Genomic DNA, 16,735 nt, shown 5'->3' with positions numbered 1-16,735 from the left:
TCTTTCTTTCTTTCTTTCTTTCTTTCTTTCTTTCTTTCTTTCTTTCTGCTAGGCAATGGGGTTAAGTGATTTGCCCACTGTCACACAGCTAGTAAGGGTCAGGTGTCTGAGGCTGGATTTGAACTTGGGTCCTCCTGACTCCAGAGCCGGTACTCTATCCACTGTGCCACCTAGCTGCCCCTGTTTGTTGTTTTCTTGGCAAAGATACTAGAGTGGTTTGCCATTTCCTTCTCCAGCTCATTTTACAAATGAGGAAACTGAGGCAAACAAGGTAGAGTGACTTGTTCAGGGTCACCCAGCTAGTAAGGGTCTGAGGCTGGATTTGAGTCTTCCTGACTCTAGTACCCTTACCTCCTTACACCTGGGCTGCTGAAATGGCTCTCTCAGCCCCAAGTCTCTCCCCACTCCAGCTCATTCTCCACAGTGTTGCCAAAATGATTTCCCTCAAGTATAGATCTAACCGTGTCAATCCCACCCTCCACCCCCACAATAAATGTCAATGGCTTCCTGTTACCTCCAGCATCAAATATAAAAATACTGTTTGACGTTGAAAGTTCTTTGTTACCTGACACATAACAAGCTCATAAAAAGTGCTTGTTTACTTGGCTTCACTTTCCTAGTCCCCCCATCTCCTTGAGCTTTTCCTTCTAATGGTGTCCATGGACTTATTCTTTAATTTGGAGAGCTGTACATCAATATAATTGTTTTCCTCTGCAGTCCTATGGATTTTACTTTTTGCATTTAAAAACGTTATTTGGAGAAGTTCATAGACTTCACCATTCAGTGCCAAGGGCCCATGACACCTCCAAAAAGGCTGAACCCCTGCCCTAAGGTAACTTTGTATGTGATTTGTATATACACATCTATATGTGCCTATGTTGTCTCTCCCAATAGAACGTAACCTGCTTAAGGGTTGGGACTCGTTTTGCTCTTTCTTGGTAAACCCAGCAGTTAACCCAGTGCAGGGAACAAAGCAGGCGTTTAATAAATGCTTGTTGAATGAGTGATTCCACGTCTGGTGTCTGACTACACATCTGCAGCCCTTTGGAGTCTACTCCCCTAAAAGAATCTGGCCCCTGTGGGGAAGCAAACCTTCCAAGGAAGGAAGGAAAGAAACTAGTATGAATTAAACAGCTACCACAGCCAGGTGCTTTACAAATTCTATCTTATTTGATCTTCACAACAACCCTGGGAGGCAGGTGCTGTTATTATCCCCATTTTACAGATGAGGAAACTGAGGCAGGTAAAGGTTAAGTGACTTAACTAGGGTCTCACAGCTAGTTAGTGTTTGAGACTGGATCTGAATACACATCTTCCTGACTCTGGGCCTAGTGCTCTATCTACTATGAGGCACCTGGAAGCCTGGTCCATCTCAACCAGGTCTAACCAGCCCTTTCTCCTCAAAAGGCCTGCTTCCCAGTTGCTATAAAGGTACTTTGATACCCTTAAAATTCAGTAAAACTGTGGGTGTATTATTCTAATTCCTAGTTCAGCCCCTGGCGCGAGGAAAGCAGAACAGAACTCTTCTCTCTTCCAAGTGACATCCTTTCAAATGCTTGGAAACAGGTGGGGATGGGAGGGTGCAAGCAGGCCCTGAGTGCTTTCTTCTCCAGGCCAAAGATAGTCACTCTCCTAGCAGTGGTGAGCCAGGCCCGGGAGGAGGCAGGTGGAAAGGCTCTCCAATTCAAAAGAGTCATTTCTGGCTGTCCCTCAGTGGCAGGGAAGGCTGGTGGACAAGGTATTTACTTACAAGGCTGGTTGAGGGTGAAGCCTTTGCTACTGCCTCAGCTCAAAAGTCTCAGCTACTGCCTAAAAGTAAGGTGCTGCCTCAGGAGTCAGAAGAGCTGGGTTCCAATCCCACCTTGGATACTCTCTGTGTGACATCTCATTTCCTCATCTATAAAGTGAGGAGGAGGTTGGGCTAGATGGCCACTGACGTCCCTTTTAATCGATGGTCTTTTTTCTCCCACCAGCCCGAGTACAAGTATGTGGACCCCATCTGTACTTTCCTCTTCTCCATCTTGGTACTAGGTACCACTCTGACCATCTTGAGGGATGTGGTTCTTGTACTGATGGAAGGTAAACCTCCTTACCGTAACCCAGAGAGTGGGGCCCCTTGAGTCACAGGGCAGTGAGAGAGATGAAGGAGCTGCCACTATGGCTCTGAGGATGGGCCCATCCCATGGGAGGTGCCCCCAGCTGGCAGTCTGGAGATTCCCCCGATGCCCGCAGTTATGTAAAGAGATTTCTTGTTCAGTCATGTCTGACTCTTTGTGACCCTGGGGACCATAGCATGTCAATACTGTCCACGGGGTTTTCTTGGCAAAGATGATGTAATGGTTTGCCATTTCCTTCTCCAGTGGATTAAGGCAAACAGAGGTTAAGTGATTTGCCCGGGGTCACACAACTAATAAATGTCTGAGGCTGCATTTGAACTCGGGTCTTCCTGACTCTAGGCCCCTGGCTATATCCACTGAGCCACCTAGCTACCATATGGAGGCTTAGCTTTGCCACAGATTTCACTGTGTGATCTGGAGTATGTTACTGGGGTATGGACCTCAGCTGCCTTATCTGTACATTGAGAAAATTGGACTTTGTGATCTTAAAAATTCCTTCCAGCTCTGATGTTGTGTTCTAAGTTTCCTTCTAGCCTTGAGCCTCTATGAGTTCTTTGTCCTGCTTGTGTTCACTCCAAAAGGAGGGGTTCTAGTTAAGGGCCAGTGGGCATCAGGGCTTCCTACAAATTTGTGTGAGCTGGGCTGGGTGGGGCAGGGAGGTTGGGCCTTGGCCGGCCTGACCTTACCTTGAAGGCCCTGGCTCTGTCCTTTTTCCAAGCCCCAAGCCCCACCCCCAGTACTGTTGAACACAGGCCAGCTAGGGCAGTTCCTGGAACTAGAAATGTCTCCCTCACCCCCTACCCTCACCTCTCTTCCCTGCCAATGGGAGACTTCCTCCCCTACCCTGAGCTGTGGGAGGGGGACACTTGTCAGACTGGCTTCAGAAACTCCTTCCCCAGGACCTTTCTCATCTGTACCTTCCCCCAGGGAGAGGGAAGGGCAAAGGCACGCTTCCCATTGTACGAGTGGGCAGCAAGTCACAGACGAAGTCAAGGAATAGAACCTGGGGCTCTTTCCATGGCCAGTGCCATTCCTCCTGGGTTACAGGTGACATACCACCCCCACCCCCTCTCAGTGGGGCACAGACATTGAGCTGTTTTTCTGGAGATGGGAATGGATTGCAGGTAAAGCAATTTTGTTTAAATGAAGTTAACTGACTGAAGCGGTGAAAAATAACAGATGAGGCACAGGACTAAGGAATACCTTGACTTGCTGTGTAACGTTGAGTAAATCACTCCCCCCATCCATCCCTCATGGGCCTTGGTCAGTTGTTTTCAGTCAGTCTTTTCATGACCCCATTTGGGGTTTTCTTGGCAAAGATACTGGAGTGGTTTGCCATTTCCTTCTCCAGCCCATTTTACAGATGAGGAAACTGAGGTAAACAAGGTGAAGTGACTTGCCCAGGGTCACACAGCTAGTGAGTGTCTGAGGCCACATTTGAACTCAGGTCTTCCTGACTCCAGGCCTGGTACTCTATCCACTTTGAGATCCAATTGCCCCTAGATTCTGCATATTTAAGATGAGGGGAGGGGAGAGAGAATTGGTTTCCATGGCCTGAGGACTGTGACAGTAGATGAGACAGGGTCCTGAAGCAGCCCCTGAGCTTTGGTCCCAGAGATGTTGTATTCTAGCCACTGGCACTTCCTTCCTAGCCACACGGACATAGACATGGGTCAGCTTGACCTAGAGAGCTAAGTGGGAAGGATGAATTCTCAGACCTGCCAGCTCTTCCTCTCTGGGCTTGTGATCCCCTTTCCAGGAGGCTGGGGGTGGGGTAGGGGAGGAATAAGTCTTCTCTCATCCTCTTTCCCCTGTTGTCCTCAGCAACCCCCAAGGGGGTGGATTTCACCGCTGTCAGAGACCTGCTGCTCTCCGTGGAAGGGGTGGCTGCCCTCCACAGCCTGCACATCTGGGCTCTGACGGTAGCCCAGCCTGTGCTCTCCGTCCACATCGCCATTGGTGAGAAGCCACCCAGCCAAGGGCTAGGGCTATTCATCCTGTAACCCAGGGTCGGGGTTTGGGCTGAACAGGGATGACGGGAGATGGGGTTGGCAATAGCGGTAGGGACAGAGTTTGGGATCCAGCTGAGGATAGCCCTGGAGATGGAGGCAGGGCCAGAGGCTGGGAATGGGGACGAAGATGGAATCCAGAAGAGGACTGGAAAGCTATGACTGGTATTGGGCCAGCGGGTGAGTCAGGGTCCAGGCTCCAGTCAGGGATGGGCTTAGGGCCTCGTGGACGTGTCCAGAACGGGGCATGGTTGGGAACAGGGGGAGTTCAGATGAGGGCACCTGTCCCTCACTGTAACGCAAGGGCTTGGGGGGTAGGGGCCAGTGCTGAAGGAGAGCAAATGACACATCTTCTCTCCACCCTTCCGTGCCTCCCTAGCCCAGGAAGCAGACCCCCAGGCTGTGCTGAAGGAGGCCAGATCCCGGCTGCAGGGGATGTTCCATTTCCATACCACCACCATCCAGATAGAGGATTATTCAGAGGACATGAGAGACTGTCAGGAATGCCAAGGCCCCTCTGACTGAGCCTCGTCGCGCCCCTGAGCTGCTGACCATCTCAGAGCTGCCTGGAATTTCAGTGATGAGAAGCATGTTGGACTGGGGGTAGGGAGGAGGAGGGCAACACAGTTCATGCTTTTCTCAAACTCCCAGGGCCCCTCACCCGGACTCAGCCCGTTCCTTTTTAAAATACATAAATTTAGCCATGTCCTGGACCCTCACCCCTCTTGGGGCCCTTGGACCACACTGGATTTATTGTCTGAGCTGAGCCGGCCCCTCACTGGGGACCACCTCTGCCGATGGTGTTCCTGGTTGGCTCCCCTCGGCCCACTGAAAGTACCAGGGTGGGACTCTGGATAATTTATAATATATGACGACTTCTTTTTTCCACTTAAGATGCTCCAGACTTTATGTTGATGGTGAAGATACCTAGCCCCAGATACCGCGCTGATGACCCTTCGCCTAAGGCCAGCCCCAGAGCCCTGTCTGTGCCCTCTGGCAGGCTTGGGGAGGTTCTCCTCTTCTCCTACCTCAGGTGGGAGGGGAGAGAGAATGAGTGGGAAGTTCAGAGAATAGAGTTGAGGCTCTCTACTACCGAAAGTTGGACTTTGAACTCAGCTGTAAGGGCCGAGTGCTGAGGCTGAGGTGTGGAGAGAAAGGGGAGGAGAGGAAAGAGGCTTGCCCCCAGCTCCTCCCACCTTCCTACTGCTGGGTCCAAGGGATGTCTCATAATTTTCTGTAATAGGAACATTCCCATAATCCTGTTTGTTTTTCCTTGCTCTTAAAAGACAAATTATGTTTAAGAAAGACCTAGTGAAGAATGATGGGCTTAAGCAATCCACCCCCTCACACCCCCATTAGAGAAGCCTGAAACAATAGACACAGAGCCCTGGACTGGGAGATTTCTGAGCCTCTTAGGGCATCTCAAGTAGCCTGCCTATGCCCCAATTTCCCCAGCTATAGGCCCTTTCACTGACTTCGAGTTTTAGAACTGGAGACCACCTTAGAGACCAGGTAATCCAAACCTTTCAGTTGACAGGAGAACCTGGGGCTTAGAGCTAAGAAGGGACATTCTCAAAGTTACACAGTATATGTGGGCTCGGGGACCTACAGCTGGAAAGCCCCTCAGAGGCCATCTAGTGCAGACCCATGTTACAGGTGAGGAAACTAAAGGCCAGAGAAGGGACTTGCCCAGAACCACATAAGCAGAAAGCATCCAAGGTGGGTTTTGAACCTAGGTCCGGCGACTTCAGAGCTAGCAGTGCCCTACTGCTTCCCAGGGCAGAGCTGAGGCTCAAACTAAGAGGCCACTTCCTGGTACTTCTTTTGACTGGGGAGGGGAGGTCACTTCTGAGAAGGGAAGTCTTCTGGGTTTTTCCTCCTTCCCCCCTTTCTTCACACTTCCCTCTTTAGGTGGCACGGTGGTTAAAGTACCAGGCCTGGAGGCAGGAAGCCTGGGTCCAAATCTGGCCTTGGACACAGTAGTTGTGACCCTGGACAAGTCACCTAACCTTTCTCTGCTTCAGTTTCCTCATCTGTAAAGTAGGGATAATAATGGCACCTACTTCCCAGGGTTATTTGTAGGATCAGGTGAGATAATATTTGTAAAGTACTTTGTAAACCTTAAAATGCCAGATAAATGTTAGTTATTATTATTATCATCATCATAATTATTAGGGGCAGCTAGATGGCACAGTGGATAGAATTCCAGACCTGGAGTCAGGAAGACCTGAATTCAAATTCAGCCTCAGATACTTACATGGTGTGTGACCCTGGGCAAATCACTTCACCCTGTTTACCTTAGTTTCCTCATCTGTAAAATGAGCTGGAGAGGGAAATGGCAAACAGCTTCAGTATTTTTTTGCCAAGAAAACCCCAAATGGGGTCATGAAGAGTGGGACCCAATGGAAACCACTGAACAAGTTAATTTACCTTACCATCTGTGTCAATGACCGGGAACCCCCTATCCCTCAACTATGGCCCCAGTAGAGTGGGGCCAATCACAGCAAGAGATAGCTGAGGGTCACTGAGAGGCAGCCTGGGTACAGAGCGTTTCTCAGGGCCTATAAACACTAAATCTCACAGGGCCCTGACTCCTAGGCCGGTGCTCTTTTCATACAACAATTGGCATCAGTGAAGTACTTTAAAGTTTGCAAAACACCTTCCTTACATTATCTCACTGTAGCCTGGCTAGGATACTAGGAGGTTGGTACAACAGCCTCTTCTCCATTTTACAGATGAGGAAACTGAGGCTCAGAGAGGCTACAACTTGCTCACAGTCACACAGCTGGTATCCAAAGTAGGCTTTGAACCCAAATCATCCGCACTCCTGGTCTAATGCTGCTGGCCTATGCTACAACATGCCCCTCCCTCCTCTCCCCTCTCCTTCCAAGAAACCCAACTCAAACCATTGGAGGCCCCTAGGCTTTGGAAAGGCCCAGCCTCTGTTTGAAGCATGCCCCTGCCCACAGGGCCTGGCCCAAACTCAGCCTTCCACACAGCAATATGACTCCCCAGCGTGGTCAGCTGTCCTCTGCAGACATCTGCCAACATGAAATCTGTGAGCACTCCCAGAGTATCATAAACACAGCGTCTCGGTTGACCTGCCCTGAGGGAGTTTGTGCTTTGGGACTCTATGGGCTGGGCTGGATTGCCAGGAAAGCCCCACTTCCCCCAAGGGAGGGCCAGGCCTGAGGGGGCAGCTGCAAACTGGTCCATTGCTGAAGATGGAGAGTGTCCAGAAGAGTTTAGCAAGGATAGCTCTTTCAACACCTCCTTTGGGATGCGGCTGAATCCTTTTACACTCATAATTGCGTTCCTCTAGAGACCTTTCTGGGCAGCTGGGTCACTCAGTGGAGACTGCCAGGCCTGGAGTCAGGAAGACCTGAGTTCAAATCCAGCCTCAGACACTTTCTAGCTATGTGACCCTGGACAAGTTCCTTAACCCTGTTTGCCTCAGTTTCCTCATCTGTAAAATGAACCGGAGAAAGAAATCACAAACCACTCCAGTATCTTTGCCAAGAAAACCTCAAATGGGGCACAAAGACTCAAACACGACTGAAACAACTGAACAAAAAGAGACCTTTTTATAAGTGGGTTAACTCAGGCCCAGATAGAAGTGATTTGCTGCTTAAGGCAAGAGAAGATAGAGCACTGGGCCTGGAGTCAGGAGACTTGAGTTCAAATCCAGCCTCAGACACTTATTAGCTTTGTGACCCTGGGCAAGTAGCTTCTCTGCTGTTTGCCTCAGTTTCCCCAACTGTAAATGGGAACGATAATAATAGCACTTACCTCTCAGGATTGTTGTGAGGATCAAATGAGATAATATTTGTGGAGTGCTTAGCACAATGCCTCGCACTTAGTAGGTACTATATAAATGCTAGCTGTTATAATTTGACTTTCTAAGATCACATAGGTAAGTGGAAAGGTTGGTCTCCAAACCCAGGACATCTGACTCTAAAGATCTCACTGTACCATCCTTCTGACAACAATGGGACAGGGAAGGCCCAGAGAGAAAGGAGAGAATAACATCTATGTTCTGGGCAAATCAGGGGCTGCTTGCTGGCCAACTGGTGTGATCATGCTAGGTTATGTCACAGCATGGACACGTGATGTCCCCGAAGTGATGGCCGGACACTAGCTCCCATTCCTCTAGAACACTTAAAGGTTTGTAACTGTCAGATTATGTGATCTTCCCTTTATAGTGGATCAATCCCCTGGGGTATATGTGGTGTATTTGTGTTGTTACTATCCGGATACATTAGGGCAGCTAGGTGGCACCATAGTGGATAGAGCTCTAGGCTTGGACTCAGGAAGACCGGAATTCAAATGTGGCCTCAGACACTAGCTGTGTGGCCCTGGGCAAGTCACTTCACCCTGTTTGCCTCCGTTTCCTCATCTGTAACATGAGCTGGAGAAGTAAATGGCAAACCACCCCAGTATCTTTGCCAAGAAAACCCCAAATGGAGTCATGAAGAGTTGGACATAACTGAAAAATGACTGAAATCCAGATATGTTACTCAGGCATAGAGGTTCTTGGCATGATGGTGGAGGAAAGTGGAGCAGGAAACTGTAGTTTGGCATAGAGGAAAGAGCCCAGCCCTGGACAGCGTCCAAGTCCTGGCTATATCACCTTGTTGACCTTGGCCAAGCCACTTCTTTCTAAGCCTTAGTAGCCTTACCTGTAAAGTAAGAGGTTGGAGATGAATAATCTCCAAGAGCCCTTTCAGTCTGATATTCCATTGACTTAGGAGAACATTGGATTACCACTACCACGATCACCACTACCACTACCACCACCACTACTACTACTGCTACTACTACTACTATTACTGCAACTGTTGCTGCTGCTACTACTATTACTACTATTGTTGCTGCTGCTGCTACTAGTGCTACTGCTACTATTACTACTGTTGCTGCTGCTACTGCTGCTGCTACTACTACTACTACTACTACTACTACTACTAGCATCTCATTTGAGCCTCACAACAACCCTGAGTGGTAGGTTAGGGTTAGATTATTACCCCCATTTTACAAATGAAAAAACTGAGGCAGATACAGGTTAAATGACTTACCCAGGGTTACACAGCTAATATGTGTCTGAGGCTGGATTTGAATTCAGGTTTTCCCAGCTCCAGGTCCAGCCTCCTAGCCATCACTTTCCCCTAGCTGCCTCTAGATAATAACTAATATTTAGAGAGCTAAGGTTTGCAAAGTGCTTTATATATATAATTTATGTGATCACATAACAATGCCCTATGAGATCAATATGATTTTTAACCCCATTTCGCAGATGAAGAAATAGGCCCCGTGTCTTGCCTAGATTGTCAGAGACAGGATTAGAACTCAGATCTTGAAGGTGCCTTCCCTACTCTGTGATGTGGTGACTCAAGTAAAAGGCTGGGCCTTGCACCTCTGCTTATACCCACCTGTTCCCTCTGGCTGGCCAGGTGCTCTATGCGAGTTAGCCCTGCAGAATTGCCAAGCAAGCCTTTTCCTGGGTTCCATTCACCAGCTCTGAATTGTTCTTGACTTTCATCCAGGCTACCTGAGCCAGAGCACTTGGCTCTCTGGACCCTTTTTTTTGTGGGGGGGAGGGATTCCTCACTGAGTGCCCTCAGCTGCTACTTCCTCCCCCAGCTGTGGGGAGAGCATGAGTCATCCTGTCCGAAGTGAATCAGGAGGCACCCTAGAGGACAGTGCGTTCCCCTGGAGCCGGGTCACTGGGGGTTTCCAAAGCTCCTGAATCTATCCAAACACCTGACGCCCTGGGCTTTGGGAAGGACCACCCATCCTCTTCCTCCACCACCTCTAGGGCTTGGCCAGAGCTCCACCTCGCACACGGTCCCTCCGCCCAAGTTCCTAGGCTTCTGGTAGTGCAGCTGCTAGAGAAAGATATTTATAGCCTGGGCAAGATGAGACAGAGCCTAGGCCCCTCAATTTCCAAAGTGATTCCAGCAGCCCCACCCCAGGAGAATTGTGATGAGGTGGGATGAGGTGTGAAATGCAGTGAGGAAATTTAAACTCATCCCTCCCTGGACCAGGTCAAGGCTAGACTGAATAGGCCAAGGTTCAGGCCTCAGGGACCCAGCAGCTGATGGGGCCAGGGAAATATTAATCAGATGCTGATAGCTGGCCAAAACAAGAATGTCCCTCTAGCTCTCTTAAATGTCACCAGACAGAAAGGTAGGAGGCCTGAATGGGAAGATTCCTGTTGCTAATTTATGGGACCGCTTTTAGCACCCTAGGATTTAGAGCTGGATGAGACCTCAGAGATATTTGAGTCTATCTTCCCTCCCTACTCCACTTCCCCACCCCATTTAACAGATAAGGAAATGGAAGCCCAGCAAGTAAAGGGTTGTGCCTTGGAGACAGTTAGTGGAGCCAGAATTCAAATCCAGTTCTTCTGACGCTCCTACCTCTCTCCCTTCCCCCGACTCAGTTTTCTCATATGTTAAAATGAGAGGCTTGGTTGAGATGATCTCTAAGATCTTTCCCAGATCTAAGGGAGAGGGGGTCTGTAATAGAAGGACTAGGAAGGTCCTGCTACTTCTTTAGTGATGTGTCCAAGTCACTATGCCTTCCAGAGCCTCAGTTTCCACCTTTATAAAATGGGGGTACTCATCCACTATGTAAGGAAAAGGCTTTGCAAATTGTGGTCACTGCCACATGGCAAATGGGACTTTGTCTCAGGGTGACCACTGTCCCCACAATCAGCTTCACAGTCCTCCAGTGACATGGGTTGCAAATGTTCTTAGCCATCATCCCTAGGGAGACCCTCCTCCAGGGTTCACCTGTCAAAGAGACTGAGGTCCCAGTGGGGTTGTCCTCAGTGCTTCCGTGTCTCCCCTCCATACCCACCCCCTGTAACACACACACACACACACACACACACACACACACACACACACACACACCACACCTGAATTTGCCCCAGGCAGTTTGGACTGGTTACAACTTGGTATACAAGTTATGCAGAGTGATTTTCTTAAGGGTGACTGATTCTCTCTGGCCCCACCAGACTGCTCTTCTGCTCCCATTTCCTTTCCCAGCTCTGCTTTAGCTGGTCCCACTCCTGATGGGGAAGGGTGATAAAACACAACCCTCCAGGCTGTCCAGCTGCCCAACTAAACAAGGGAACCCAGGACAGGTTAAGAAGCCGACACAGGTGGCCTGGTGCTGCTCTCTGGTGGGGCTAGGAAGGATTGCAGGGAGGGTGTTCGATTGAGGACTTCAAGACCTAGTGAGTGGTTAGGGTTCTCTGAACCAGATATCAGCCTCTGTGAGCCCAATATCAGCCCCTTCCCTCTTCCTCCCAAGGCTAGTACAGGAGACCCTGGGAGTTATCTACTGATCACTTCAAACCAGGGTTAGATGTCTCTGGGGCTATAAGCTGTGCTGGGATGGAATAAACAATAATGAGCCATCCCTTTAGATCACTGAATATTAGGACTGGAAGGAAGTCCTTATAGGTCATAGGGTCATATTTCAGAGCTAGGAGGGACCTTAGAGGCCATCTTAGAGGCAACACTCTTATTTTACAGACCAGGAAACCGAGACCCAGAGAGGTTAAATGATTTGCTCAGGTCACACATGCAGCAAGTAGAAGAGTAAGGAGATGAACCCAGATTCTTAAACTACAATGCCTCATCCATACCATGTTCCCCACTGGTCCTCTGGAGCCATGTAGAAAGTTCCCAGTGCACCCCATCTGGTCTGAACCTTTTTTCCCCACACTGCGCTTTTGGCAAGTTTGAGAAGCTGTGCCTGGGGCAATGCCCCAGCTCCTAAAGTCTCTCCAAGTGCCGATACTTCTTCCGTAGGACAGACACCTGGTCCTTAAAGAGTACAGGGTCCAGGCGAAGCTGTGAATGCACCAGAGGCATGCGGCCAAACCATGAGGCAAATCTGTTGATGCAATTTTTCAACTGCTGTTCAGCTCTAGGATGCTGGAATGAGTAGGGAAAGAGAAGGGTTAAGACACAATGGTGGGCTCTCCATTTCCCATACTTTTCCCCCAACTGACCCTTCAACAGAAGAGATTTCTATTGAAAAATAACTTCTGGGCATAGAAAAAGGTAGAACAGGGGATGGGGGTGGAAGTGTCTTCTTGGGGGGACTTTAAATAGAATCATAGAATTTCACAGTTGGAAGGGATGTCATTGGCCACCTAGCCAACCCTCATCCCAAAAATGAAGCCCTACTATAACATTCATGAGAAGTCATCCTGTAGTCTCTGCCTGAAGACCTTTCATGAGGAGAACCCCACCCCCCTCCATAGGCAGCCCATTCCCCTTATGGGTAGCTCTCATCGTTAGAAAGTTTAAATCTGCCTCTTTGTGACTTCCCCCCATTGCCTTGTTCCTGGTCCTTCCTGGTATGTCTGGGAACTGAACGTAATACTCTAGGAATGGCCAACCAATATGGAATGCAGCTGGACTGTCCACTCTTTGGTCTTCTCTTAATGTAGCCCAACAACATGTGGAGCCAGATGACCAGAGGTCAAATGGCTTGAGTGGCCTTGGGCCTTAGTTTCCTCACCTGTATAATGAGGGGCTTTCACTATATGACCTATAAAGCCTGAATCTATGATCTTAAGATCTTGCCTCTGATTCACATGGAGCCCATGGCTCACCAAAATCCAAAGGTCTTATCTAACCATGCCTCCCCGCATCTTGTACCTGTGAAATTGATTTTTTTTTTTGAGCCTCAATATAAGCCTCTACATTTACTGCTATTACATTTCATCTAATTAGATTGAAGCCAATACTCTAGCGGCTAAAGTCTAGCCTGTCTAGTGTCATCGAGTGTGTTAACTATTTAATTCTCTCCCAGCTCTATGTCACCTGCAAATTTAATAAACATACCATATCTGCTGTTATCAAAGTCATTGATTAAAATCTTATCAGAACAGAAGGCTGATTCACACATATTTCAGTGCCTGAAAGCAGGAGGATGGATGAGATAATCTTCCCAAGTCCAGATAATTCTGGTGAAGAACCCCACACACACACCTGCCCCTCCTGTATAGCCTGTTTTAGTGAATGGGTATGTCTCCTGCTTTTCCAAACCTTCCCAAAGGGAAGGCCATAATTGCCCTCTCTTACTTGGGTCTCCTGACTTTTAAAGTAGGAGGTTCATTCTATAATCTAATCTCTAATTCCCTTTTTTAGGTTTCCCCAGCTCTCCCCCTTCCACAGTATTCTCTCCTACCCCAGGGTCCTCAACAGTGTCCTCCCCTGTTTCCCACCTGTGGAGAGAGTACCTCCTGGAGCTGCTTCCGCTGTGGTACTTTGATGGGCGGGAGCTTGGTGACTTCAGCCACAAGGAAATTCATCAAGATATCTTCACAGGCCGAGAGTTCATCCACAAGGTCCCTTAGTGGGGCAGGCAGGGAGTGGGTGAAGAGGTTATGGTAATACCTGGGCAGTAGAAGAGACCAAAGTCATCATGTCAGAACCATGAGGACTCTTACAACATAGAATGTCAGAGCTGAAAGGAACCTTAGAATATAGAATGTCAGAGCTGAGAGGGGCCTTAGAACAGAGAATGTCAGAGCTGAGAGTGTCCTTAGAACCTAGGATGTCAGAGCTTGGAGGGTCCTCAGAATATGGAATATCTAAGCTGGGAGAGGCCTTAGAACACAGAATGTCAGAGCTGGAAGGGGCCTTAGAATATGGTATGTCAGAGCTGAGAGGGCCCTCAGAACACAGACTGTCAGAGCTGGGAGGGCCCTGAGAACACAGGATGTCTGAGCTGGGAGGGCCCTTAGAACACAGACTGTCAGAGCTGGGAGGGCCCTCAGAACACAGGCTGTCAGAGCTGGGAGGGCCCTTAGAACACAGGATGTCAGAGCTTGGAGGGCCTTTAGAACACAGGATGTCAGAGCTGGGAGGGTCCTTAGAACCTTGGATGTCAGAGCTTGAAGGGTCCTCAGAATATGGAATGTCAGAGCTGGGAGAGGCCTCAGAACACAGAATGTCAGAGCTGGAAAGGCCCTCAGAACATGGAACGTCAGAGCTGGAAGAGGCCTTAGAACACAGGATGTCAGAGCTTGGAGGAGCCTCAGAACATGGAATGTCAGAGCTGGGAGGGGCCTTAGAGACCATCAGTCCAATCTCCTAATTTTCCAAAGTGGGCTGCGAGCCTGAAGAATGAAAGTAGATTGGGAAGGTCCAAGCCATTGGCCCCATTCCCTGAGCATCTTTCCCAGTGCTTCGCCATTAGTCTCCAGAAGATGTCGCCTCTGAGCTCCAGTCAGTCAGGGCAATTTGTCCAAGCACATAGCTAGGCTTTGGCTAGTACAGTGTTTGGAAGCATTCCAGCTAGCCTGCTTCATTAGGTAAGCTAATGGGATGTGACTCTTAGGGTGTGCCTCACTTTATGCAAACCTGGTATGTAAAACTCCAGATTTATACCAAAGGTGAACTAGGGGCAATTCTTTACTCTATGATTCACTACAGAACTCTCTTAATGCATTTAAAACAGGATTCAATTTGCACGCAGAGCTTTCTGAACATTCCCTACTGCATAAAATAAATGTGGCCTATGGGTAAGGGCTGGAGCTCCTTGACATTTCTTTCTGTGACCGAAAAGCAGCCCCATTGAGCTCTTGTGGGCCCCTCCCTGTCCGGCATGTAGCCTGAACTGGGGCCACACTGGCCATGCCCTCTGCACAGTCCTGCTCCTCCTTCCCATCGAACCACATTCCCTGGTGAAAAACCCAATGGTCCAAAAAAACAAAACCTTCCTGGCTGAGCATCTCCATAGCAACTGAGGCAGCAGACAGTGTGCTCCCTCTCCCAGCCTCTGAGTCTTCTGAAAAGCAGATCAAAAAAACAAGAGCTGGAAGGGACCTTAGAGGTCATCGAGCCAGTCCAACCCTCTCCTTTTATAGATGAGGAAACTGAGGCCCAGGATAGTGAATTGATTTGTCCAAAGTCACAATTTAGTGTCAGTGACAGGATTTGAATCCAAGTACTTCCACTCCAGAGCTAAAGCCAACATTCTTTATATTTTATCATAAGATAAAAGGAACGCTCTCCCTCTCTCTGTCTCTTCTCTCTTTCCCCCTTTTCTCTGTCTCTGTCTCTCCTCTCTCTTTCCTCATACTCTCTCTCTCTCCCCCCTTCCCATCTCTGTCTGTCTGTCTCTGTCTCTCTCCCCTGTTCCTCTGTCTCTCTGTCTTTCCCTCCTTCCCTCTGTCTCTGTCTCTGTCTCTTTCTCTCTCTCCCCCATTCCTCTGTCTGTCTGTCTTTCCCTCCCTCCCTCTGTCTCTCTTCTCTCTTCCCTCTCTCTTCCTCTCCCCCCTCCCAAGGGGCTTTCATCTCCATTAGTCAGCCCCTTAGGTCATAGGATCTGGATTCAAATACTAGTTCTGCCACTTGTCCAAACCTCTAGGACCTTGGACAAGTCCCTTAACCTCACTAGCCTCAGCTTACTCATCCATAAAATGAGAAAATTGAACTAGGTAGCCTCTCCCTTTCCAGCTCGACCATTCTGTTTTCTAGTATGTGATATTCTAAGGTCCTTTCTAGCTCCCAATGCAATGACACTGGGATTCCCACTTTAATACCCTGGCACATTCTGGGTCTCCACAGACCTTTTGTCTCATGGGACAGTACCTGTGGTAGAAGGCAGCAGCTGTGAGGACCACTGAGAACTCATTGGGCCTCTGGTCTGTGTAGCCCCAGGAGCCTTTGGTTTCATCCCAGAAGTGGCTCCGGGTCTGGAAACCCACAATCCGTTCTGGGAAGCTCTGCCACACTACAAAGGCAAAGTTCACCTGTAGGAGGAATTGCAGTGATAAGCTTAGAAGGACTTCCCCAGTGGGCGCTCCCTGAGATGCCAAGGCAAGCAGCAAGGAACGTGTCAGCTCCAGGTTAGATTCCTGAAAGAGCTTTCAGAACCATTAACACCAAGGCAAGTTAACAAATATTTATTAAAGCACCTACTATGTTCCAGGCACTACGCTAAACTCTGGTGGTACAAAGAAAGGCAAAAAAATTTCCTTCAAGGAGCTCACAGTCTAATGGAGGAGACAGCACACAAGCAACTATGTACAATCTAGAACCAGAATGTTTTACCAAGAGAGAGGGTCCAAAATATCCTTTTTCTGGAAATTTTTAAATGAACAAGCTGGTTATTTATCAGGAACAGTATTGGAGGCAAGAGAATGGATTACATGGTTTCTTCAAGTCCTTTAGAACCACAGGCCATTTGTGAGACCTAGAAGGGACCTTAAAATACAGAGTGTCAGAGTCTGGAGGGCCCTTAGAACATAGGATGTGAGGGCAGGGAGGGGCCTTAGGACACAGGATGTCAGAGCTGGGAGGGCCCCTGGAACACAGGATGTCAGAGCTGGGAGGGCCCTTAGGACCCAGGATGTCAAAGCTGGGAGGGCCCTTAGGACCCAGGATGTCAGAGCTGGGAGGGCCCTTAGAACATAGGATGTGAGGGCAGGGAGGGGCCTTAGGACACAGGATGTCAGAGCTGGGAGGGCCCCTGAAACACAGGATGTCAGAGCTGGGAGGGCCCTTGGAACACAGGATGTCAGAGCTCGGAGGGCCCTTAGGACCCAGGATGTCAGAGCTGGGAGGGCCCTTAGAACAC

The 16,735-nt window shown here is 49.0% G+C and overlaps 2 protein-coding genes across 4 annotated transcripts in view; one reads left to right on the top strand and one right to left on the bottom strand.

Annotated features, from left to right (window-relative positions):
• SLC30A2 (solute carrier family 30 member 2) overlaps positions 1-4,996 on the top strand; it is a 15,557-nt gene extending 10,561 nt beyond the window's left edge. Inside the window, exons 6-8 of the mRNA XM_027864967.1 lie at positions 1,974-2,079; positions 3,942-4,076; positions 4,506-4,996. Coding sequence (XP_027720768.1) covers positions 1,974-2,079; positions 3,942-4,076; positions 4,506-4,651 — 387 coding nt within the window. The 3' untranslated portion in view covers positions 4,652-4,996. The remainder of the gene's footprint in view (positions 1-1,973; positions 2,080-3,941; positions 4,077-4,505) is intronic.
• Positions 4,997-11,641: 6,645 nt separating this feature from the next.
• Positions 11,642-16,735, bottom strand: part of EXTL1 (exostosin like glycosyltransferase 1) — a 26,056-nt gene continuing 20,962 nt past the window's right edge. For 2 of the 3 annotated variants that reach the window (XM_027864813.1, XM_027864811.1), the window contains 3 exons: positions 15,748-15,908; positions 13,374-13,545; positions 11,642-12,072 (listed from right to left, as the gene is read on the bottom strand). In XM_027864813.1, coding sequence (XP_027720614.1) covers positions 11,911-12,072; positions 13,374-13,545; positions 15,748-15,908 — 495 coding nt within the window. In that variant the 3' untranslated portion in view covers positions 11,642-11,910. The remainder of the gene's footprint in view (positions 12,073-13,373; positions 13,546-15,747; positions 15,909-16,735) is intronic. The other variant, XM_027864812.1, reaches the window with a different exon arrangement.

The sequence above is a fragment of the Vombatus ursinus genome, unplaced genomic scaffold, assembly GCF_900497805.2.
Source record: "Vombatus ursinus unplaced genomic scaffold, bare-nosed wombat genome assembly UNPS02014777.1, whole genome shotgun sequence".
Taxonomy (NCBI): Eukaryota; Metazoa; Chordata; class Mammalia; order Diprotodontia; family Vombatidae; genus Vombatus; species Vombatus ursinus.
The sequence above is the reverse complement of the archived record's forward strand: the minus strand, read 5'-3'. Positions and strand labels throughout refer to the sequence as shown.